We start from the raw sequence: 25088 nt of genomic DNA on the forward strand, positions 1-25088 counted from the left end.
TTTTATAATTGACTTAAAAAAAGCTAGGTAATTATTGACATAGTAACGATTATAGTTTGGTGATGACAAAGCATATGTACTATGCTGAAAACATTACTATAAACATCGTCTTTGTCTATAACATATGTGGTCTTAATGTGAGAAAACAAGAAGAGAAAAAAAATAGTTAGATCAAAGAAACTCCAAATGTAACGTTACAACTAATATGATGTGGACTTGAGAAATTTCATTTAGTTAAACAAGGTTCTCAAATCTCAATGTTTTCTGATGTTGAAATGGAAAACAGACTTAATGAAAAAGAAGCAGATATATGAGTTTCTCACCAAGGCCCAAGCACTTTTTGTTGTTACAAATTTTACCGTGTCAAAGCTGTGACCAGCTTTTGCTGCACATCATGGCGTTCACAAGTTTGGCCTTCATGGAGACAACAAATTCTGGACACTCTCTTTTGTCAGCAACATAAGCATCCCACGATGTGGCACGTGAGATTGGAATGGAGAGAATGTCACGAGCTACTCGGGAGAGTATTGGATACTTTTGGCTCTCTTCTCTCCACCAGTCCAATGCTTTAAAGTCTTTGTTCCACTCCATTACCGGTTCTTTGATAAGGTAGGAATCGAGTTCCGATTCACCAAACTCTCTTGAAGATCCTTCAAACTTGAGAAACTCTTGAAAGAAAGCAAAATCCTCGTATGTATCAGACTTCTTCTCTTCCTTGACCTTATGTTCTAATTCTTCCCCACATTCTTCATCACTTTCATCATCTTCTTCTTCTTCTTCTTTTGAGCTATAGAAAACTGAGTCAAGTGTAGTATCCAGGCATTCTGTTTGTGGACGGATACCACTAGCTGCATAGTGAGCATATAGATTGCGTACAAAGTCCAAAACAGTTTCAGCTTTTGAATCTTCATCATTAACTTCGTTCTTTGAGCAGTAAAACTCAAGATAAGTCATCTTGAAACGAGGGTCTAAAACAGAAGCAGTTGCCAAAACCAGGAACATATCATTCCAGTACTTATCAAACCTCTCCAATATCTCCGTAGGTTTGCTGAGGAAGTGATCGTTATCATCAGCAGTCGCAAGCTCTTGGTTCAACATAAACTTCAGCTCCGCAAGAAGGTGGAAGTAGACATTAGATGTCGAATAACCTCCTTCGAAAAGCTCCTTTGCCACTTTATAAATGCAACCAGCAAGTTTGCAAAACGTTCTAATCATTTCCCAGTCTTCATCGGATGGTCAGTCATATTCCTGGTAATAACCATCCTCAACAAATACTCTCTTATCTTCCATATCTAACGCTTCTTGCAGATTACGCAAAGAGACGTTCCAGTTGGTTGGTGTCAGCTTACCCCATCCAACCAACACCCTGATCTCCTCAAGTAGCAAGTCCATATTGTCAAACACATCACCAGCCATCAACCTGAAAAGATCAGCACAACAGTAGATGCGGAAGAAGCAAGGATCAATCGGAATTTTCCCTCTCTTTCCTATCCATTTCTTGAAAGAATCAAACTCCTTATGACCAGGATCATCATAGTTAGGCACTAGAAGAGCAGAGACCTTGTTCTCAATCTCATAATCCACAAGAACAGTCTTGATTCTGTAAACAGAAACTGTTTCCCCGCGTGCATACTCGGTAGGATAGGACCCTAAGATCCATTTCCCCACCTTACACTTACGATCAACGAAATGGACACTCATACAAACGAAATCCTTGTGCCAAATAGAACCATCTTCAGAATAACTGTGATATTCATCATCATAAGCTAAAAGATCATAAGATATCGTTAGTTTCCCATCAAATTCCTTGAGAAATTTCTTGACCATCTCTTTACGCTCTTTGCGTATCTTCAATACTTCTTTCTCGAGTTGATAAACATCAAAAGGCAAGAACGGACCTATATGCCGCACAAAGGAGTCAGGACTTAAACGAGAAGTAGTAATGAGCCACTTGGCCGTACCTCTCAGAAATTTTTGATCTTTCTCCGCCTGTATAGGAACTCGACTATCCACCACAGTCGCCGAACTTAGTTTCTTCTTAACATCTAAAAATGCAGATCAAGATAACATTACACATTCAGAGGCATTTTGAGGTACTAGAAAAACTAAAATCACTAGACAGATTCAGAAATTGGAAAGTCATAATATCAAAACAAACGGAGGCCTAGAAATTAAGGAAGAAGAAACTGGACCTGAATCGGAGGAGAGATCACCGTCTTCCATAGAAGTGTTGTTGTGCTTGCGGCGGAGAGAGAAACGCTAGGGATTCGGATTTGGGGAAGAAGAGAGAATGATTTGCTCTTTTGCTTGCTACTACTTTGTTATGATTTAGGCGGGAACAGTACTACGTGGCGTTTCATTATTAGCTTCTTTTTCTGTCGACTGGTCTAATCATCGACACTATGAAAAATGGGACGTTTTGGTGAAAAAGCAAAACAGTGGACGGTCACGGACTTGAACTATTCCGAGGATATATAAAGCTATAAGCATTTGTTGATGACCTGAAAAAAATATATATCTGAAAAAAAATTCGGTTTTCATAAGCATTCAGAAACAATGTATTTAAGTAGATCACCAGAATGTATTTTCAAAAGCAATTTATGAATATGATAAAGAAAAATATAAAAAAAAAAAATCAAAGAAAATTCAGCTACTCTGTTTATTAACTTAACAGAATCAACCCATTTTATAATAGGACAACAATATCATACCCCCATTTTCATCAAAACAATTTTTCAAAAACCCTCAATGGTAAAAATACAATATTATCCTTAATGAAAATTTTTAAAGGTTAAATATAATTAAACCAATAAGTGTTCAACGAAAAACACAGTAGCTCAGTGGTTGCGAGCTCCATGCGCACTTGCGCGCGCTCATGGTTCGAATCCCACTATGCAGGGTACAACTGGTACAATTAGGATGTTTGATTTTTATTTAAAAATTGTTAGAGGGGTAGTTTTGTCCTTTCATTAAAGAAGAGGGGTATGTAGAATTAAAGTGGATGTGTAGAAAAGAATTCTTGGGATAGAGGCACAAGAGAATTAAATTCTTTTATAATATAGACTAAAAAAAACTATGTAATTAAATTAATTATAATTTCTTCCTTTGCCCACAAATTATACTTTTAAGTACTTCAATGGATTTTAACCAAACTAGGAACATAACTGAGGAGAAATGGACAACCATCCCAGGTTTCTTGTACAATCTCTTGATGAACTTGTCTACCCTCTATAGCGAAGTATAATTTTGTCGTGGTCCTCATGGGATTAATCAATCTCAATAAGTCTGTATCACAACATACAACCATTTTATTCTTCTAATCAACCAAGAAACTCATATAAGGGACCATCATCACATCTGGTAACATAACTTTACCCAAATCCACTACCAAGAAGTTGCTCCACAACAAGTCTTTGGCCTCATCGATCTTAGTTTTTGTCACCCATATATCCATCTTTAACGAATCTGTATCATCAACCCTCTGTTGTAACAAGGCAAGTTTCCCTCCTCTAACAACTGAGAGAACCACACTAACATAACTAGTACTCTTAAAAGATAGAGGCAGACGCAGACGTTCAAATCTCTCAGTAGTGAAATCAAACTTTAGTATGAATTTAAGGAGAGAGTCTTCTTCATCTAAAGCGTACCAGTAAGCATTTCCCTTCAGAGTCACGCCATCAGAGTGAATGAAAGAATTAGGATAGACGTCATCAAGAAACCTCCATGAATCAGAGTTGAACTCATAGATATCAAACTTAAGAGGAGAAGCCTTTAGGCAGCAATAAAAATAGTCAAAAGTCAAGATTCTGTAGCTATCCCAAGATTTGTTGTTGTTGTTTACGTATCCTAAGACATACCTATCTAACAAAAGATTACGATGATTGGATTTGATCCACCTGGTTTGACCAGTACAAGGGTTCCAAACCACGAGTTTCCCGCCGTTTGGAGTCCACAATAATAAACCCTCACAGTGAATTAAGATGGGCTTAAACTGTTCTGAATCTTTTAGCTTGTTAAGTTTGACTGCAACCTCAATGGATGGATCAAAGCTGTTTTGGATTCCATGGAGATTGACACTATGAATTAGAGTATCCATTATTGCCTTGTTAGAGAATTGGCTGGAACCCTAGAGAGTATTTCTGATTCTAAATCATGTGGAAGATAAGCAAACATCATAGTGTTTGTTTATCTTGTGATGTCTCGTATGACGACTTGAGGAACAGAGGAAGACAGCGACAGAACTATAGATCGAAATTAGGGTTTAACAATTGGTATAAAATAGAGACTAGAGAGGGTATAATAGTCAATGAGCATGACTACATTTAAGAGAAAAGCTTAAGAGAATCAGGGAGAGGTTGTAATAAGGTTAGGACTTAGGAGATTGGTCTCCAAAAACTCTCTCTATATTAACAAGTGCAGAGTAAGATTATGAGTTTCTGATTTCTCTCAAAACTTAAAAGTCTACTATGTTCTGTCTAGGTTTCTTGCTGATCAAGTTTAGGGCTTTTTCGCGTTTTTGGCTTCTCATGTTTCCATCTATTCTTGATTTTTTGTGTTTGTAGAATTTGCTAACAAATGCTCTTATCTCCGGGATTCTCAGCTTATAAGGTTAACTCGATGATTATAAAGACTATTAAATTGTAAAATAAATCATGTCAATAACTAGAAATATTTCCTAAGAACTAGAAGCCTCCTCCTCATCGTCATCTTCCTCTCGTAGAAGCTTTGGTCACTTGTATAAAGCTCTTAACATATGTTGAAGTGTAATTTGGATATGCGTTGGGTTTTAGTTACTTCGATTGCGTTAAGGCTTCTTACAAAGTTGCCCTCCAGTACTCCGTGCATTCACATACACGGACTTGAGTAAGAACACCAAAAATGTAATTTCAAAAGTAAAAGAATGATACATAAAAAATAAAATAAAAGTTTCAGCTACTCTGTTTATTTTACGATTGACTAAGTTAATAAACCTTTAATCCTCTGCTTGCAGGATTACTTAAACTACCTCACTGAATTTGAACCAAACTTGGAACATAACTGACGAGAAATGGCCAACAAATTTTTGGTTGCTGTGCAGTCTCTTGATGAACTTGTATACCCTCTTTAGCAAAGTAAATTATGGTCGTCGTTTTAATGCCAATCTTTGTATTATCAGAGCACACCACGATTTTATTCTCCTCGTCAACCAAGAAACTCATGTACATCAACGTCTCACTTGTTAATATAACTTTACCAAAATCTACTACCAAGAAGTTGCTCCAAGACAAGTCTTTGTCCTCATCGACCTTAGTTTTGATCACCCATATATTCATCTTTAACGAATCTGTTGTAACAAGGCAAGTTTCTCCTCTCTAACAACTGATAGAACCACAGTTTGATCATTGTAATTCTTCTGGAAAGGAAGAGATAGATGTCCAAATCTCTCTCTTGTGAAATCAAACTTGAGTATAAATTTGCTTTTTGTTGTAAAACACTTGGAGTGGACTTCCATAACCGGCCCGTTATGTGTTTTGATGTGTAAGGCCCATGGCCTATTTACTATTGCCTAGTCAGTTTTAGCCTTTGACATTGCTATATATATTGTAACCTCTATTCGATTCTAATAATAAGAGTAAGAGAATTACAACTTTAGATTCTCTAGTTTACAACACGTTATCAGCACGAAGCTCTAAAGCCAGCTGAGAAAAACCCTAACCCTAAAACCCTAAACCGCCGCCGCACGTAACTCCTTGTTCGTCCAAGCTCGGCGATAGTTCAAACTCTCGGCGATCGGTTCCTGTTCGTGACCAGTTCGTGATCAATCCTCGTTCGTGGTCCGGTTCTGTTCGTGATCAAGTTTTTATTCATAACTTGTTCGAGGTTCGAGGTCAATCCCTGTTCGTGGTCAAGCTTCAGTTCGTGATCAAGTTCTGTTCGAGACTAGTCTGAGGTTCGTGATCAAAATCAAGGTATATCTGAGGTCTTTAGCTCCCGGATCAATTCCAGTCAACCCCAAACGGTGCAAGGTAAATAATCAAACCTTATTAGAACCTATGAAATCAAATCTGATCTTAAAATCTAATGGAACCCTAAAATCTACAAGTACACAATCAACAAACAAAACCCTAAGCTTTTAGACCCTAAAACCCAAAATCTTAAAAACTCTAAAATCGATTTGCTGTGAGGTTTAGGCCTGCTTAGATTGTTTGAAAATTGAACCAATTATGATATGTTTAAAATCCGGTTGTGTTTGATTGTTTGCTTGGTGCATGAGAACCTTAGAACTTAAACCCTAAAATCGAAAATATGAATCTGTTTGTTCTAAGTTTAAATTCTGATTGTTCTTGATTGTTTGTTTAAAATCAAAACCCTAAAATCCTAATTAAAATCGGAATATTAGAGAAATTCTATTTTCCTAGACTTTGTGTTTATCCTGTTTTAAGAAAAAGGAAATTTTATCTAAGAAAAGGAAAATTGCTAAAACCTGAAATTGTGCAGATTTCCTGTTCATACTAGAACTTGTCTAGGACTGTTTTCATGCATAAATAGGCCACGAAATTATGTGATTAAACAAGACATTATACACAAAAAATAATCGGCATGTTTCGGTCTTAAATACCGCATGTCCCAAACGAAAATAAATCCATGGTTCGGTCTTAAATACCGCATGGCCTAGACTAAAACAATTGGCATGGTTCGGTCTTAAATACCGCATGTCCTAAGATTAAAAAAAATTGCATGGTTCGGTCTCAAATAACGCATGACAATAATCGGGTGCATGTTTTGTATTTTATAATGGGCATTAAATACTAAGATTAACCTGAAATCAAAGGACCTATGTGAGTGAATTGAGAATGATAGTGATTGCACTGAAAATAGATATAAGGTGATCTTACATATACGCCATGATCTTGCTGAGAGTCTCAAGAACCAATACCTTACAATAGAGAATCTTCTTGAGCTTTGGACAGAGTTGAAAAACAGATATGGACACCAAAAGACGGTGCTCCTACCAAAGGCTCAATTTGATTGGAAAAACCTAAGGATCCAGGACTACAAATCCGTGGATGAGTATAACTCAGAGCTATTTAAGATAGTCTCAATCCTAAGGTTATGTGGTAAGGAGGTTACTGAGGAAGACTTGCTAGAGAAGACATTCTCAACCTTTCACACCAATAACATACTGCTTCAGCAACAGTATCGTGAAAGGGGTTTCAAAACTTATGCAAGTCTCATCTCTTGTTTGCTGCTTGCTGAGCAAAACAATGAGTTGTTGCTAATAAACAGTGCAATGAGACCTCCTGGTTCTGCCCCATTACCGGAAGCCCACAAAGTCGATTTGACATGGCAAAGAAAAACCCTAAAGAACCCTAAAGAGCCAAAAGAGACTAAAGAGCCTAACTATGTCCATAAGGAAAAGTGTGGCCGTGGCCATGGGAGAAGTGGACGTGGTGGTCCTGGTCGTGGGACCTATCAAGGACACAATTTTGGTGGTCAAGGCCGTGGAAACCGATTCTGCTTCGGCCAGGGTCAGGGTAAAGGCCGCGGGCAATTTAAACCGCAATATAAGACCAAGCCCACTTGCCATAGATGTGGTATGGAGAACCACTGGGTAAAGACATGCATAACTCCTAAGCACCTTGTTGATCTCTATTAAGAGAGTTTGAAAAGGAATCCAGAAACTAACTTGTTTCATCTCAATGGTGAAGAAGATTTCAACCATGAGAATGATGACCAATTGGATTATAAGACTTCAGATTGTCTAGGAGAGGATAATTAAATTTAAAATTGTCTTGATTTAATTTCTATGTTTTATGCTTTGAATTTTATTGAATTATGATTTTGGTTTAAATTCAATTATATTATTACCTTTAAATATGCATTTGTTATGCTTTTATGGCTAAAAAACATAATTCTTGTCCATATTGAGAAATGGCTGAGGACAAGAATATAATTGTGGTGGATAGTGGATCAAGCCACACAATTTTGAATGATAAGAGATATTTTGCATAATCTCATTTTGAAAAATGCCAATATTAGCAAAATAGCGGGTATAACAAGTTTTATTGAAGGCTACGGCCAGACACACATCTTGAACTAAGTGATGCCTTATATTCACCCAGCTCAAAATGAGCATATTGAGTTTAAAAAGACATTCGTTTGAATGGTTTACATGTTGAAACTAAGGGTTAAGGAAACCAAGAATTCCTATACATTATTGAAATCACCCAAGGATATAAGAAAATCCTAAGAGACTATACCCGCATTATTTACTGGTTTTTACCATGCCAAGATTAATATGATAGAGGCTAATTTGGCAATGAACAAGATAATCAATGAACAATTCACTTTATGGCATGACCGTCTTGGCCATCCGGGTTCTAACATGATGCGTATGCTGATATTAAATTCAAAAGGCCACACTCTTAAAGAGAGAAGAGTTATTCCTAAAATCTCATGTGTGTAGCATGTACACAAAGGAAACTCATTATAAGGCCATCACCAGGAAAAGTAATTAAAGAGATTTTCCACTTAAGACTATAGGTCTAGATAATGTTGGTGAATTTACATCTCAAGCGTTTAATGAATGTTGTATATCCATGGGGGGAAGTGTGGAACACCCTGTGGAACATGTCCATACACAAAATGGATTAGCTGAATCCTTCATTAAACGGATCCAATTGATTGCTCGACCATTACTCCTAAGGTCGAAGCTTCCTGTATCGGCTTGGGGACACGCAGTAATACATGCAACAAAGTTTATACGCATCAGGCCATCTAGTGAGAATAAATATTCGCCATCCCAATTATTAACGGGTCATGAGCCAGACATATCCCATCTAAAATATTCGGGTGTGCCGTTTATGTACCGATTGCATCATCACATAAAATAAAGATGGGACCTCAAAGGAGGATGGGAATATATGTTGGATATGATTCTCCCACCATTATTAAGTATCTTGAGCCAACTACGGGTGATTTATTTAAGGCCAGATACGCGGATTGTCAGTTTGCTGAATCCGAATTTCCTTTGTTGGGTGGAGAGAATAACAAGCTGGTCAAAGAGATATCATGGAATCAAACATCCTTAAATTGGCAAGATCCTCGGACTCTAGCATGTGATGCAGAGGTCCAAAAGATTATACATTTGCAAAAGCTAGCTATTCAATTGCCATATTCCTTTGCTGACCCAAAGAGAGTAACAAAATCGTACATACCAGCTTGTAATGCACCAGTACGTATTGATGTTCAGAAGGAACACAATAATCAAGTTGCTATAGAGTCTAAGGCTCGTTTGAAACGAGGTAGACCGTTAGGTTCCAAAGATAAGAACCCTCGAAAATCTAAGAAAGGTGCAAAACAAACCGAGGTTAAGAAAATTATAGACATGGCCACGGCAAATCCTAAGGTATCAAATGAGGTTTGGGACGCTGAACCTCAAGGACCTGAAGGTATTGATAATAATGAGATCTCAATCAATTATATCATGTCTGGAATAAAATGGAACCGTAAGAATGTCAACATTGATGAAGTATTTGCATATAAGGTAGCACTTGAGATAAATGAGGATCATGAACCCACGTCTATATTAGAGTGCACTCAAAGTAAAGATTGGCTAAAATGGAAAGAAGCCATTGACGTAGAGTTAAAATCTTTAAAGAAGAGGAATGTGTTTGGTCCGATCTTAAGGACACCATTCGATAGAAAGCCAGTTGGACATAAGTGGGTCTTTGTAAGAAAGAGAAATGAGAATAATGAAATCGTGAGATATAAGGCACGACTTGTAGCACAAGGATTCTCTCAAAGACCAGGAATAGATTATGAGGAGACATACTCCCCTGTGATGGATGCAACGACTTTTAGATATCTAATAAGTCTGGCTATAAGAGAAAAACTGGATTTGCGGTTAATGGATGTTGTAACCGCATATTTATATGGTCCATTGGAAAATGAAATTTATATAAGATTACCATAGGGTTTTGAGCTCAAAGATAAGAGTGGTTCTCGAGAACAATACTGCATAAGGCTGAACAAATCCCTTTATGGACTGAAACAAAGTGGTCGAATGTGGTACAATCGATTAAGTGAGTACTTAGCTAAAGAAGGCTATAAGAATGACCCAATCAGTCCATGTATATTTATAAAGAAGTTTGCAAACAAAGGGTTTATAATAATAGCAGTGTATGTGGATGATTTAAACATCCTTGGGACCTCTGGTGAAATTGCCCAAACAGTAGAATATCTAAAGAAAGAATTTGAAATGAAAGACCTATGTAAGACTAAGTTCTGTTTGGGATTGCAACTTGAGTACATAGATAATGGAATCCTTGTGCATCAAATGGCATATACTGAAAAGGTACTCAAGAGGTTTAATATGGACCAAGCTCACCCATTGACCAGCCCAATGGTTGTGAGGAGCCTTGACTTGGATAAAGATCCATTTGGTCCAAAGAAGGACGATAAAGAATTTCTCGGTCCTGAAGTGCCATACCTCAGTGCTATAGGAGCGTTAATGTTCTTGGCTAGCCACACTAGACCAGACAGAAGTTTTGCAGTGAACCTCCTAGCAAGATTTAGTTCTTGTCCGACCCAAAGGCATTGGAACGGTATCAAACATATATTGCGTTACCTACAAGAAACGACAGATTTGGGTTTGTTTTATACTAACTATAACAAAGAAGGTTTAGTTGGTCTTGCTGATGTAGGTTACTTATTGGATCCACACAACTCAAGGTCTCAAACCGGTTATGTTTTTACACACGGTGGTACAGCAATCTCGTGGCGCTCTATGAAGCAAAGTATTGTGGCCACTTCGTCTAATCATGCGAAGATCTTAGCAATTCATGAAGCCGGACGTGAGTGTGTTTGGTTGAGGTCAATGACTCAACATATCAGGACAGATTGTGGCATGATCGACGATAAGAAAGCAACGGTCATATACGAAGACAATACGGCCTGCATCGCATAGCTCAAGTGGAAGATCAGCCAACACCATAGTTTATGTATCTTATGATTTCTCGTATGAATACCTGAGTGAAGACAGCGACACGACTGCAATAGAAATTAGGTTTAAAAATTTGTATATAGAGAGAGGGTACAATAGTCAATTTCTTGCTGATCTAGTTTAGGGCTTTCTCGCGCTTGGTTTCTCAAATTGCTTGATTTGTGTTTGTCTCTCTCTAGCAATTTCTTTTATTAGTTCTCCCGGATTCTCAGCTCAAAGGGTTTACTCGATGAAGACTATTATTATATCTGTAAGATAAATCATGTCAATAACTGAAAATCTTTCCTAAGAACTAGAAACTCCATGATTTCACTAGAATTGACCAATGTTCTGAAATTACTAAAGGAAGTGCACTGTGGATTCTTCAGAACCAAGGACGAGTTAGTCACAAGACGTGACATTAATGCTACAAGAAACAGATTTCAAACTTCTCAGAGTAGACTTTTTGTTTTTGTCTTTAAAATTGAGATTCATTCAGTAGAAACTTTCATTTATGCATGCATTGTGATCTCTGTCATTCTGTTAGAAACCTTAAAGCATATTCCATAGCGGTGAATGTGGGTGTTTTCACTATATTCTTTCGCATTTATCTGATTAGGGAATGTATCCTCAAAGTCAAATGATCTGAATGAGATTCATTCAGTAGAAACTTTCATTTATGCATTGTGATCTCTGTCATTCTTTCACTATATTCTTCCGTATTGTATTTGATTTACTTTTCATAGCCGAAGTAAGACTTACAGAGCTCTTAACATATGTTGAAGTGATTCAATCTTCCATTACTTCACTACAAATTTGGATATGCGTTGGCTTTGAGTTTCACTTGGAATGCGTTAAGGCTCCTTACGAAGTTAATTGGCCTCCAGTCCGTGACTGTATAACAAATCACAAATAGAGATCAATTTAAAGAGAATGCTAACCCGAAACCAGATACAGTAACGATATGTACATATCTAAAGCTCTCAGGTTTGCATGACAAGAACACTATCTTTATGTGCTATGTAGTAAGCAATTATATTGTAAGAGTGAAAAACAGGGAATGAATCATAGAGGCTCATATGCTTTAGTTTTAATTTCTCTATATCAGAAATGCTCTGTTATAAGAATCCAATTCAACTAAGGTAATACATTTGAGTTTACCTTCTTTGCTTTCGTTTTCTTTTTGCCTTTGGGGTGTGTGTTTTTCTAAATGTTAACCAAACTTGGAACATAACTGACGAGACGTGGCCACTTAATGATCAATTCCTTTGTAACGTCTTTGTAGACTTCTTTATACAAATCCACCCCAACAATGTAGACTCTGGTCTTATCTTCATCTTCCATGTCTCTATTACCACACACTGCCACTTTATTCTCCTCGTCCAACAAGAAACTTAGCACACTCATCCGAGTTGGTAACATGAATTTACTAAAAATCAATCACTAAAAACTGCCTCCATGACAAGTCTTTGGCCTCATCAAACTTATTGGTCACCCATATCTTTATCTCTGTTGAAAGCATATGAAAATTCTGCTTCAACAAGGAGATCTTTTCTTCTCTAACAGATGATAGAACCGCGATATCATCGTAATCAAAACTCTGATACGAAAGAGGAAGACGCACAAGTCTCTCTGCTGTGAAATCAAAACTCATCAAGAACAAATCTGTTTCTTTCTCTTCACCAACCCAGTAAGTGTTTCCATTCAAAGACACGCCAAAATAAAATATATCACAGGTGATGCCATCATCGATAACCTTCCAAGAAGCAGAGCCAAAATCAAAGATCTCAAACTCAACCCGGAGTTTCTGATCGTGGTCGTAGTAACGGCAAATCCTCAAGATTTTGTAGTTATGGCTGTTGCAAGAAGATTTGCTGTTTACATATCCGAGAGTATAGGAACCGTTATGCCGGTAACGATTCCTGGGTTTGATCGACCTGGTTTGACCGGTACAGGGGTTCCAAACAACGAGCCGAGTGTTCTCATTTGTGGTGCATAATAACAAACCGTCGCAGTGAAAGATGTTAAATATTTTCAAATCCTTCACCCTGCTGAGTTTGCCTGAAACCTCCACAGATGGATCAACGCTGTTGCGAATCCCATTGAGATTGACGCTGATTGAGTGAACCCTACGATTCATCAGTAAGATCATTTCCCTCGCGGCTTTATCCAAGTTCTGTTTTACGAATCTCGGATCTCTGAACAAAGCGTACCATCGTTTACAAGTAGTCTTCAATTTCGCTAAAGACTTCGCCGGAACCCTAGAGAGTATTTCCGATTCCAAATCGTGTGGAAGATCAGTAATCATCATCATCGTCTCTTCGGTGATTTTTTTGATCTCGAGGAAGAAAAGGTGGGAAATGGGGAAACGACAGCGTTTAGCCCAATATAATAGGTTCATAAGTGAACAAACGACAGCGTTTCCTTTTATTTGCCGGTGAGTTTTTTTTTTTACCAAAAGCAATAACATTACTAAATTTCTTAGGATAAGATGTTGACAAATAATACCAAAAAACCAATACCCAACAATAATAATAGGTTATCGATTATACATGTGATTTTGATTAGAGCTTAGAGGTCATCAAATCCAATAAGACAAAAACACCAAACCCAACAACATCAAGTTCAAATCTAATCAATCTTTCATAATAATAGTCTTTGAAACAAAAGGACAGAGAAGTCACATGCGAAGAAAAATAGTCTTTGAAACAAAGGACCGACTGAGTGAAAGGTCAAATGCGAGGAGCCATTCCACGAAATTAACATAGCCTGAAATGATAAAGCATAGTTCTCATTAGAAAAGATCAAGGAACACGCAACATGAAACTCAGGTTCGAACCTTTACTTTGGTGACCCATAACAAGGATTTGGTCAAGAAACTTCACATCTAATCTACTTACTGAATAACAGTGGTATTGAGTATTCATCAAGGGCATAGCATTTAATGTTCTTCCCAATATTGGCCATATCAAAATCGTGGCCAGCTCTCGCTGCACATTATGGCGTTCACAAGTTTATCCTCCATGGAGACAATAAACTCAGGACACTCTCTCTTGTCAGCAACATAAGCACGGTGCGATGTGCCACGAGAGATTGGAATGGAGAGGATGTCACGAGCTACTCTAGAGAGGATCGGGTACTTTGCGTTCTTTTCTCTCCACCAGTCTAGTGCATTGAACTCTTTTTTCCACTCCATAATTGGTTCTTTGAGATAAGAATCAAGTTCTGATTCTTGAAACTCCCTTGAAGATCCTTCAAACTTGAGAAATTCTTGAAACAAAACAAAGTCCTTGTATCCATTAGGCTTCTTCTCCTCCTCTTTTTCATCCTCTTTTTCTTCCTCTTCTTCTTCTGCTTCTACGCCGAAGAGAAACTTAAACAAACTCAGGGATTTTGGCTTCACTGAAGCATCCGGACATTTTGGTAGTGGACTGATATCACCAGCTGCATATCGAGCATATAGATTGCGTAAATAGTCCAAAACAGTTTCAGCTTTTGAGCCTTCCTCATTGAGTTCCTTCTTTGAGCAGTAAAACTCAAGATACTTCGTCTTGAAACGAGGGTCTAAAACAGAAGCAGTTGCCAAAACAAGGAACATATCATTCCAGTACTTAACAAACCTCTCCAATATCACCTTTGCTTTGCTGAGGAAGTAATCACTACCACCGTTCTTAAGCTCTTCCTTCAGCATAAACTTCAGCTCCGCAAGAAGGTGGAAGTAGACATTAGACGTTGGATACTCTCCATCAAAAAGCTCCTTTGCAACTTTGTAAATGCAACCCGCGAGTTTGCAAAAAGTTTTAATCGTTATCCATTCCTCATCAGTTGGTTGTTCACAATTCTCGTAATCCTCATCCTCTTCGAAAACATTCACAGCTTTTTGCAGATTACACAACGTCACATCCCAATTCTTCGGTGCCATTCTTCCCCAACGAAACAACATCCGAACACGATCCATCAGCCATATGCTAATGTCCTTGAAAACATCATCAACCATTAACCGGAAAATGTCAGAACAGCAATAGATGAGGAAAACTCGAGGATGGATCTCACTCTTCCCTCTCTCTTCAATCCATCTCCTAAAATCATCGAACGCTTCAACACCAAGATCACTATAGTTAGGCATAAGAAGAGTCGAGACCTTGCTCTCAATCCCATAATCCAAGATAACATTCTTAATAGAATCAACATAAATGTCCTTCACACGCAGAGACGCACGAGGATGGTACCCCAACACCCATTTATTCATCTTCCAGTTCTCATCAGCGAAATAGGCGCTGATACCGATGAAATCCTCGTTCAAAATAGGTCCATCAATGGCATCACTTGTCCAATCCCCAAGTACAAACCATTCATAACAGAGTGTTAGTTTCCCTTCTCCATCATTCGGCATTTTCTTGACCTTCTCTTTACCTTCTTCATGCATCTCTAGAACCGCGCTCTTGAGTTTAGATGTGTCGAGAGAGAACTCCGGGCAGACGGTATGGATCGACTCAGCAATGAATGAGTTCTGAACTGAAGGATTAACCCCATAGCAACTTTGGCCATAGATCTATAACGACGTCTCTCTTCCTCCAGCGGAGAAGAAGAATCAACCTCATCATCAACAGAATCTTCCAGCTTTCGTTTCTTTTTCACATCTAAAAATCACCATGATGCAACAATGTTAAGAGTATCACTATACAGTTCAGCGTCACTTAAGAACACATAATAAGCAGTGAAACAAACGACTCTTATATATGCGAACAGACATAACCCAACAATGGAAAGTTACAGAACAAAGGGGACAGAGACTTAGGATAAAACCCTAGAAATTGGGATCGAATACATAGAAAAGATTCAGAATTTAGCTATATGGAGAAGAAATTAGGACCTGAACCGGAGCCGGAAGCGAGATCACCATAGTCCATAGCAACTTTTTTTTTTTTTTTGGGGGAGACGAAGTGAGAGAGAATTAGGGTTTTTTCGAATTAAAGTGACGATTCCAGTTTTCGATGTTTAGAGTTAGAGGGCTAGTAGGGGTCTGAAGCTATATATTAGTTTTGGCGGGAAATGCTACGGATGAGTATATCCACGTAGGATATTTTATTACCCTCTGATTACATCTACGGTTATTAACGCGAACAATGGACGGATGAGATTGTTTCAAATATTTTACTTGGAATATATAAATGGGCCTTTATTTGTTTGGGCCTTTTGTAAATAAAAACGTAACGATGTCGTTTATGTAAGTTTTTACCTGAAGTCTTAAACCGGAGGAAGCAGTCACCGTTGAAACTGAGTGCTTGTCTCCGTCTCTCTCAAGCTCGAAATTTTGCCGTCCGGTCTGTTCTCCGGTAAGTCTCGATCTTGTTGTCTTTCTATCTCTTTCCTTTCGCTCTCTATATGGTTTGATCTTGTTGTATTGATGCTTTTATCTATTTCCTCTCTTTAATCCAATATCTTTGCCTTCTCCATTTCGTGTTTACGATCCTAACTGAGTATCAGATTTGGTATTTTAATGGCTGCCGGATTGTAGCTTAAGGGGTTTTAGGGTTTTCAATTGTGTGTATTTCATCGACTCTTCTGATCCATAGTTGCGATATTTTGTGTTAACGTGATAGGAAAAGATACTGTGATTAAAGAAGCTCAAGAGATCTCTTTGTGAAAATGCCGTCTCTGCAAACTTCTCTGCCTCCTGAACTCGCTAACAATGTGGTTAGGGTCAGTACCAATGTCCTCATTTTTAACCTGTGATTTGTTTTTTTTTCTTTCTTTGTTGCTATTTCACTGATCTATTCGTCTCTTTTTTTAATGGGCAGTTGTACCGAGAGTGTCTTCGTAGAGCTAAATTTATTGGTAAGCAGGTGAGATTTACAACTAAATATGAACCTGCTTTGTCAGACTCAGAGATACTATGTTGTTTTCAATGGGATTGTGTTTGGTTTTGATTGCCATTCTTGTTTGTAGCATAGTGTTTTGGATACAATGATTTCATTTTTAGGGCTTTGAAACTAAATCGAGTTTATATAGATGCCGGTTGAAATCTATCACTGTTCTTTACCTGATGTTTTGTCTTTTTAGTCTCTAGTAACTCAGAGCAGAAAGGTAGAGAATTTTTAGTTTAGAGTCAGCCAGTCAGGATACTTTGTCTTTGAGGCTACGCCCAAGAACTCGCGTCTATTGACACTTTTTAGAGTTGATTCTCTTGACCCACTTGAGGTCTTTATACAAGAATACAGTTTGATATGATGCAACCACCAAAGGTCGAGACTGATATATTATCAGCACTTGTGTTTTGATTCCACGAGAAAGAGATTTGTGCTTTTCTTATTGGAGGAGATATAGGAGCTGAACTTTGTTCTGTTTACTCGTTTGTGTTGTGCAGCAACACAACACTGAGCTAGTGGTTGGTATGGTGAGGCAACAGTTTAAGAAATATATGAATGAGACAGACCCTGAGAAGATTCAGAAGCTTAAAGATGAGTAAGTTTTTTTTGTTTTTCTCCAATCTTTGGTGAATGTTATATACTAGTAGAGAACCTTGTGATTACTGATTAGATCAAATGTACAACTTGTTCGTTGAGGCATGTATTGCAAAAAGATGATGTTTCACACAAACACACACACACACACACACACACACAGCTGCTCGAGATCATATTACTACAAAATACTCTTGGATATATAAATGTAAGTTTGAAATGACTCAAAATTCTCTGATATGGTATTTGGCAGTGCTGCGCGGGGACTTATCAATCATATGTTGTTTGAGTCGGCAAAGCTGACAGGAGGCAAGGTTAGCCAGAGATCCTGATGCAGTCTGGTTGCAGGCTCCCTTTGTGCTCTTTCGCTCTCTCTCTATCTCTTTGGTTCAAGGCTTGTAGGGTAATAATGCAACTAAGTTGGCTTTAATAAAAGACTTCATCGACTAGCGTCTGTGACCAAACATTGATAATTTTGGTATGCAATCATTCAAATGGTTATCTACTTCAAGTCAATTCATAAAGTTGATCGACTCTGGTTTCGATTATAGTTTATATTATATATATTAGACACTTCCGATCATAAACAATTTAGTTTGACCAAATGAGTCTAAAAATAACCCTTTCGACTGAGAATGAATATGATTTGCACACACAAAAAAAGAGAGTATAATTGCAAGAAACTAACATTGCGCAACTCAAAGCGAATTCAGAAAAAGGGCTAATATATTACATAAATGTGAGCAGAATACAACATTGACATACATGATTCACTGCTTATCTCTCCAAAAAGTAGCATAGCTATAAAATAAAAAGAACAAACCCACGTTCTATGCGGATTATGGAAGAACATTTAAGCATCGTTTTTTTTTTTACAAAAGAACAGTTCTCTAATAGATTCAAACCATGGAAGTCTTTAGAAAAGAAAGATGCAGACAAGTCATCAACTTAACTCCATCATATCTCTCACACGTTTCAAGATACGGACAAACTCATTGAACAACGAGTAATCAAACTCAGAAGCTTCTCTTCTTGAGGTTTCTTTAGAGAGATCAGGAGGTGTTGATGGGTTCTGGCAAATGATAAAGTCAAATCCCTCAAACCTCTGCACCAAATTCTCCAGCTTGTTTGTCGTTAAGTTCTTGATGTCTTCAATCTGTACAAGCTCTCCGGTTTGTCCTGAAGTCTGCCACCATCTTTTCAGTATGTTACGGCTCAATCCACAGGACTCTACCGAGACTACGCCTTTTAGATGGATTCCAAGACGGTTCAACGCAATTTCTGCACCACCAATCCCGCTAAAGAGTGATAAAACTGTTAATCCTTCAGGAAACATAGCCTTGAGTACAGAGAGATGGTAGCCCAATGTGTCTGTTTGGAAGCAGTAATCAAACAACTTTAATCTTTCCGCCAATCTTCCACCACCGATGTTTGTGTGGTTTGCTGGATATCCCATAATGCACTCCATATGATCAGGTTCCACAGGTGAGAGGATGTTTGGAGCAATCCATATGAGATTTGAGGTGTGACAATGTCGAAGTATTAGAGTCTGGTCTTGTTGAGTAGGCTTTCCCCTGCATTCAGCTATACGGCGTCCAATTCGTTCACAGAGAAGAGTAACATCTTTTGTCCTAGTACACGAGCCGCCATTCAGATGCTTTCTGATATCCCATTGTGGCCACCAACTCTTCATTAGTGGCATAGCGTCTTGTATAGTCAACCGAGGTTTTGGGAGGATATTGAACCGGTTTTGAATGGGAAGATTGTGCAGGTACCCTTCTGTCCTACGGAGGGGCGAACACAACCGAGTATCTACATGTTCTGGGTGAATTCCAAACATGAAAGACGAGATCTTCGACCACCAGCCAGGAGATAATTCACCTAAGTTTCCATAGAAGAAATAAGGTCGTTTGGCTACATTTGGGCCAAGACTCTGGGACAAACGTGGCTGCATTACTCTAGGAAATTCATATGTGTCCTCTTTTGACTCATCTTGCATCCATGGGATTTCCATAAACGAGCTTGAGTCTCCCATATATTCGGGTCTTAACCGTTTCCCTCTGTCATCGTAGTCAGTGCATTCATCGGGGTAGGCATTCTCATTCTCATCCTCATCTTTTGGTCGTTTACCCTTTGAGGTCTCTCCCGCATTGGCAGTGGCAGGGAAAGGATAAGAGTCAATACCAGGATCTGGTTTTATATTAGCAGTGCCAGTCGACGAACCCCCATCAACACCAATAAATCTCCAACTCTTTGAAAGACATGTACGATTCACTGCAGGAGCCGCTGAAACTTTCTACAGTGACACCAAATATCACTAAGTAAAACTCCAACAATATCTTAGTTCAATTAATAGAAGGGAATGAGATGGTTTTGGTGAATTATTTGAGGGCGAGAAAATATTACTTCGAAATATTAGAATGAACATACCTTTTCTATATCTTCACGGTCACTAGGAAATTCACCAGTAACAATGGACTCAGCAAGGTCAGACATCCGACCTTTTGTACCTGAAGAGGCGTAAAATAGATTATTTATCAGTGCAACAGGACGGGCTGCAAAACAAATGATATAATTTTTCACCTTAAAATTATCATAATCACCCCTAACTGCATTACCAAGATATGTTTGATGTCTGTATTGTTTCTTCAAACATATAATAGTCGTCATGGATTGAACACATAAGTGCCTAAGTTGCTCACCTATCTTCTCAATTGCCAATGAAATTTCATCGTTAGAGAATCCCATTTCCATTAAATGCAAAGTCTTGTCCATTGTTTCAAACAATAGTTCATTGGGAACCTGAATGTAAAGCAAAAAACAAAGGTTAGAGATAATAAAGGTAACAACAACATGAAATATACAGAATGAAGACAAAAGACAGGTAGTGGAAACTGGAATCTACTAAGGCGAACCAACAAAAGGACATACAGTACGAATAACACATTGAAAAGAAAATCAACAGCCAAAGTTCAAAGCACCACATACCTCAGGTCCCCGAGCAGTAACTTCATCGACATTTTCATCTTCTTCATTTATTTCAGCACCATCAAGTGAGTCTTCGGATTCCTCCGCAAACTTTTCAGCTAATTGAGCAGCAGCAATGAAGTCCACCATCTCATCGACTGGCGCGTCTTTACCTATCACGCAGAAAAGACAATCATGAAGAAAGACTTTGGTGACAGGCCATATGATAGCTGCTTTCTGCATGTTAAGTTTCTGTATAGCTTTGAATAGCATAACGTCACATGCGATGAGTTTCCGCTTTAAGCATTATTAAACAACAGCTTCATAGATGTTATTTCTCTTCTCAGAAATACATTTTGGCGTCATAATAAGACGTATAAGTCTCCTCAGTTATGTCTGTTTTTATATATCAAATGATTAGAAGTTCCAGTATGAAGAGACGTTAATCAACCAAAAGACAAAAAAAATCTTGCAATATTGAAAAAATTGGTCCATTTTGAAATGTACACGACTTCTAGCCACTCAAAAACGTAACCTAAACAATGAAGCTAGCACTGAAACAAATGCGAATATCTTAAACCGAAACAATGAAGCTAGCACTGAAATAAATGGCTGCAACCATTGTAAGATGTTTGAAAGTATAAAGGGAAAGCCAAAGTCATTGTAAATACATTACCAAGCCTATCCAATGCAAGGTCAACTAGATTTTCTGGAAACTTCATTGCTAGTAATGCTATCCTTCTACCATCGGTTTCGTATTCAATATCAGGCTCCTGTCAGACAAAAGCAAGAAACATAAAGAAATTGCACAGAAGGAAATGCAAGACTAGTGCATCAACAGTATGTGCTTACCGGTTTGGGTTCCATTAGACCATGATGGCTGGGTCCAGGATGTTCTGTCACAGTACTCTTAGTGAGAATCTCTAACAACAATTCAAAATCATCTTCACCTGGATATGTGAAAAGGTAACCTCAGTAATCATATCCCCTAAATGAAAGTTAGCATTCACACAAGCCTTTTATAAGAACACGTTTTCTACAGGAAATTTTCGAATACCGTTTTCATCAATTGCTTTCTGAACAAGAGTTGGGCAAAATCCCATCTCAGTCAGCAATGATTTCACTTGACTACCAGAAGAACTAGCAGCATTGTCCTGCGCATCAAGTAGAGAAAAATAAGAACCTTCCTAAGCCACTGATTGTTTCATTACCTGTTATCCTCTTAGATATGAAAAAGCTAAAACATACACCAACCTGCTGCTGAGGGTAAGAGGTGTCGCAGGACAAGTCAAAATCCAAGGTCTCAGGTTTGGGAAACAGTGTCTGCCTATTCCTTTCATGATTAGAGGAACCTCCACCACCGTTTCCTCTACGCAAATCACCCTGCAAGATTCCACAAACTTATGAAAAACATGCAACATATATAAAAAAGTGTGATCCCAAAAAAAAAAAAAAAAGAAGACACTCTTAAAGTAGCCAAATTCCATACCATTTATAGTCCACAAAGTTCAAAGCAAGATAGAAATTATCTCCTGCAATTACCCAAAGCAAAATTGTGTCATTATCACCTTAACTGAGCAGCTTCTTTTCTTGGCCATTGATGATTCTACTATAAACGGTAAGGGAGAAGATGAAATCAATCAATTCGTAAAAACCCCAAAAAATAGAACACTCCTCGAAGTGAACAAACGAGTGACACTTTTATAGTAAAAGCCAGATTGCACACAAAATCCAGAGATTGCGACAGAAGGGGACCGATATAGAGAAAGAGTAACCGTAGTCGGTGAGGAAGAAGAAGGTGCATGCCTGTGCGGTGGTCCGCGTCTCAGCCGATCGAGTCGAAGTCCGGAGGAAGAAAGCTAAGGAGTAAAGAAGTTGATTGCAATGTATAGCGGCGCGTGAACTGCACAGCCCGACAAATTTGGTAACTTTACAATTTTAGCATTTTAATTAGCTAGGGTTCAAATATCTAAATAATTAGCATTTAATTAAATAAAGAAAATGTTGTTACTCCAAAGATCAAGATGTTTTTATGGCGTGCATTATCTGGTGCTTTGGCAATTTCAGAATGTCTTCATGCGCATGGGTTAAATCCAAATATGAGTTGTTCACTTTGTCATAATGCTACAGAATCGATTAGCCATGTTCTCTTCCTATGTTCTCCAGCTCGTACGGTATGGCAAATTTCAAACATTCCTTTACCTGTTCAGGGATTCTCAGAATCGTTAGCTGGTAATTTGGAGTTTTTACTAGAACTGATGAAGAGTGATGAAGTATCTACTAATCTGCAATTGGCAATTCCATGGTTGCTTTGGGGTATCTGGAAAAATAGGAATGAATCTGTTTATGCAGGAAAACATGGTGATTTTAAATGTTTTAGTAGATCATGCGGTTTCAGAATCAGGAATATGGAATAGGTTAATGCAGGAAACGTCTAGTTCTTTTGTGCAGGCTCATCGTTTGCCTAGAGCTGAAGTGAGATGGCTTAGACCACCATTAAACGTGTTAAAATGCAATGTTCATGCTTCTTGGATTAATGAAGTGTGTATGTGTGGTGGTTCTTGGATTGTACGAAATCACAATGGCGATGCAGTTTTTCACGCAAGGGAAGTCTTTTTACCTTCTTCTAATCGAATAGCTGCAGAGTTAAGGTGTTTTGTCTGGGCTTTACAAAATTTGCAAGATTTACACTTGGAAGATATTGAGTTATGGTCTGATTGTGCAGCAGCAATTGAGGCAGTAACAGATCCTCTAAATTGGCCTCGTTATCATTCTTATCTTGAGAGGATTCATGGCTTACTTTTGGGTTTTCATAAAGTGGTTTTCAAGATTGCGTCACCAAAATCAAATTCAATTGCAAGAGATATTGCTAAAAGTGTTACACGGGATGGACGATTCAGATCCTATCTTGCCATCGGAGGTCCAGCGTGGCTGCATTCACGTATTGAAGGGGAAAAGCATGGGTGATTTGTTCTTTTTAAATGTTTTACCTGTTTCTTTGAGTTGAGGATTGTTCCTCTCGGTTTTTAAGCTTTATGCTCTGTTTTTTGTAAGTTTTAGGCTCTGTTTTTTTGGTTCAGACTTTTGTCTTCATTGATAATAAAAATTTTGACGACTAAAAAAAAAGAAAATGTTGTTAAATTTTGATGGATGTTGCTACTCCCAAACTTTGATACTGGATGGTTTTTAAGTAAATTTATTTATTCTTCCTTGCATATTGCACACAAAGAAGATTAGAAACATGTTTAACAAATATAGTTATAGTATCAACACATTGTTGAATAGAAATTAACTTTTTAATATTAAGCATCCAATCCCAACCCTAGTCAATAAGTTTTTTAGGATCCATTCAATATTTATTTTTATTGAATTCCATTTAAAATGTGTTTGCAACCAATAAATTATTTTAACTAGTTAATTTCCATTTTATAATGAGGATATTTTAAGATATATATACTGTTATCATAAGAGTTTTTTTTTTTCTCTAATATTAGGTTTCTTTGGCAAAAGAAAATTCTTCATAATAAAATTCAAAAATTGTGTTATGCAAGCACTTTAGCATTGTATTCACCTAAGTACGTAATAAAATACATAGTAAATTTAAACATAATGTAATGCATCCAACTGTGTTTAGTAAAACTAATTGGTGGCATCTATCCCAATTTAATATGTTATCATCGAATGTCATTAAATATTTAATTTCAATGTACAGTATTGGCAAATAAATAAATTTCTTAAGTTTTGAATTTTCATTTTACAATGAAGATATCGAACTTAAGTAGACATTCTATGAGTGTGTGTATGTGTATAATATATGTGCCTGCGTATAACCATTTTACATATTTTGAAGAGATCAACGTGAAGATATGGCAAGGGCTCGTCAATCGTTTCTCCACTCCACCTACGTTGTCATTATTGCTGTCGTCAAGTATTTGCCGACGAGTGTTTGAACTTGTGTTTTTTTTTGCTCAAATTTTTAGATATATAACTAACATTTTATTCGCTGCAATAAAAAAGGTCTAAAGAATTATTATACAGTGAACTTAGAAAATTCATATCGATTTTGTTCTAGCCATGTGTCCAAACGTGGCGACTATGTATGGTCGTGGGGACTAGAGTCCTTAGTTTTAATATATAATCTGTTCAATATAAGTTAAAATAAATGCTTTTCATGCATGTAGTAAGTAATTTTAAGTTTAATTGATACCGATACGGCCTTGACCGATAAAAGAAACCTTCTTGTGGGTACGTAGACGTCCATTTATCCACATGTGAGTCTCTTGTGTCACGCATTTAAGATCGACATTATCGAAGAAATAATGGTTTGTTTGGATTTAACATGGTTTTGTTTTGGGTAAATTAATAAGAACAATACTTGCGTTTATAATCACTCCATTCATTCTCTTATAAAATAAAAAAATAAAATCTGTATATATAATTAAAAAATTAAAAATTTAAACCGTTTATAAACCCAAACCAATATATAATTTCATTCTTATTTAAAATCTAAACCCCAACCATTTCATTTGTAAATCCAAACCGACATATAATTTCGTTCTAATTGTAAAATTTAAATCCTAACCACCTCATTTGTAAATCCAAACCAATATATAATTTTATTTTAATTGTAAAATCTAAACCCTAACCACTTCATTTGTAAACCCAAACCGACATATAATTTCGTTTTAATTGTA

The 25088-nt window shown here is 37.5% G+C and overlaps 2 protein-coding genes and 4 pseudogenes across 8 annotated transcripts; 2 read left to right on the forward strand and 4 right to left on the reverse strand.

Moving 5' to 3' along the window:
- Positions 1 to 3133: 3133 nt before the first annotated feature.
- Positions 3134 to 4176, reverse strand: LOC104767581 (putative F-box protein At3g17265 pseudogene; annotated as a pseudogene).
- Positions 4177 to 11604: 7428 nt separating this feature from the next.
- LOC104767583 (putative F-box/kelch-repeat protein At3g17540 pseudogene) lies at positions 11605 to 13522 on the reverse strand (annotated as a pseudogene). The gene is made up of 2 exons (XR_015590706.1): positions 12125 to 13522; positions 11605 to 11857 (listed from the first exon to the last, which is right to left on the reverse strand). The product of XR_015590706.1 is annotated as a putative F-box/kelch-repeat protein At3g17540 pseudogene (transcript).
- LOC104765574 (zinc finger BED domain-containing protein RICESLEEPER 1-like) lies at positions 13508 to 15945 on the reverse strand (annotated as a pseudogene). The gene is made up of 2 exons (XR_015590705.1): positions 15837 to 15945; positions 13508 to 15603 (listed from the first exon to the last, which is right to left on the reverse strand). The product of XR_015590705.1 is annotated as a zinc finger BED domain-containing protein RICESLEEPER 1-like (transcript).
- A 216-nt stretch (positions 15946 to 16161) lies between these two features.
- LOC104765575 (uncharacterized) lies at positions 16162 to 17943 on the forward strand. Of its 4 annotated transcripts, none has more exons than XM_010489301.3 (5): positions 16162 to 16299; positions 16567 to 16666; positions 16765 to 16809; positions 17331 to 17428; positions 17681 to 17943. In XM_010489301.3, exons 2-5 carry the CDS (start codon positions 16613 to 16615, stop codon positions 17757 to 17759), a joined length of 276 nt encoding a protein of 91 aa, XP_010487603.1. In that variant the 5' UTR covers positions 16162 to 16299; positions 16567 to 16612; the 3' UTR covers positions 17760 to 17943. The 4 variants fall into 4 exon arrangements, with proteins under 4 accessions (XP_010487603.1, XP_087358194.1, XP_010487604.1 ...); XM_087502068.1 differs by having other exon boundaries at positions 16765 to 16801; XM_010489302.3 differs by having other exon boundaries at positions 16573 to 16666.
- Positions 17944 to 18135: 192 nt separating this feature from the next.
- LOC104767584 (putative inactive DNA (cytosine-5)-methyltransferase DRM3) lies at positions 18136 to 21808 on the reverse strand. Its single transcript, XM_019241594.2, is given in 9 exon segments — positions 18136 to 19723; positions 19858 to 19937; positions 20130 to 20229; positions 20416 to 20567; positions 21071 to 21167; positions 21247 to 21344; positions 21452 to 21548; positions 21649 to 21789; positions 21791 to 21808. Coding segments are annotated over 9 exon segments (2136 nt in total). The 3' UTR covers positions 18136 to 18370.
- A 493-nt stretch (positions 21809 to 22301) lies between these two features.
- LOC147920316 (uncharacterized) lies at positions 22302 to 23535 on the forward strand (annotated as a pseudogene). The gene has a single exon (XR_015591115.1). The product of XR_015591115.1 is annotated as an uncharacterized LOC147920316 (transcript).
- Positions 23536 to 25088: the final 1553 nt, after the last annotated feature.

The sequence above is a fragment of the Camelina sativa genome, chromosome 19, assembly GCF_030686135.1.
Source record: "Camelina sativa cultivar CO46 ecotype springtype chromosome 19, ASM3068613v1".
NCBI classification, from domain to species: Eukaryota; Viridiplantae; Streptophyta; class Magnoliopsida; order Brassicales; family Brassicaceae; genus Camelina; species Camelina sativa.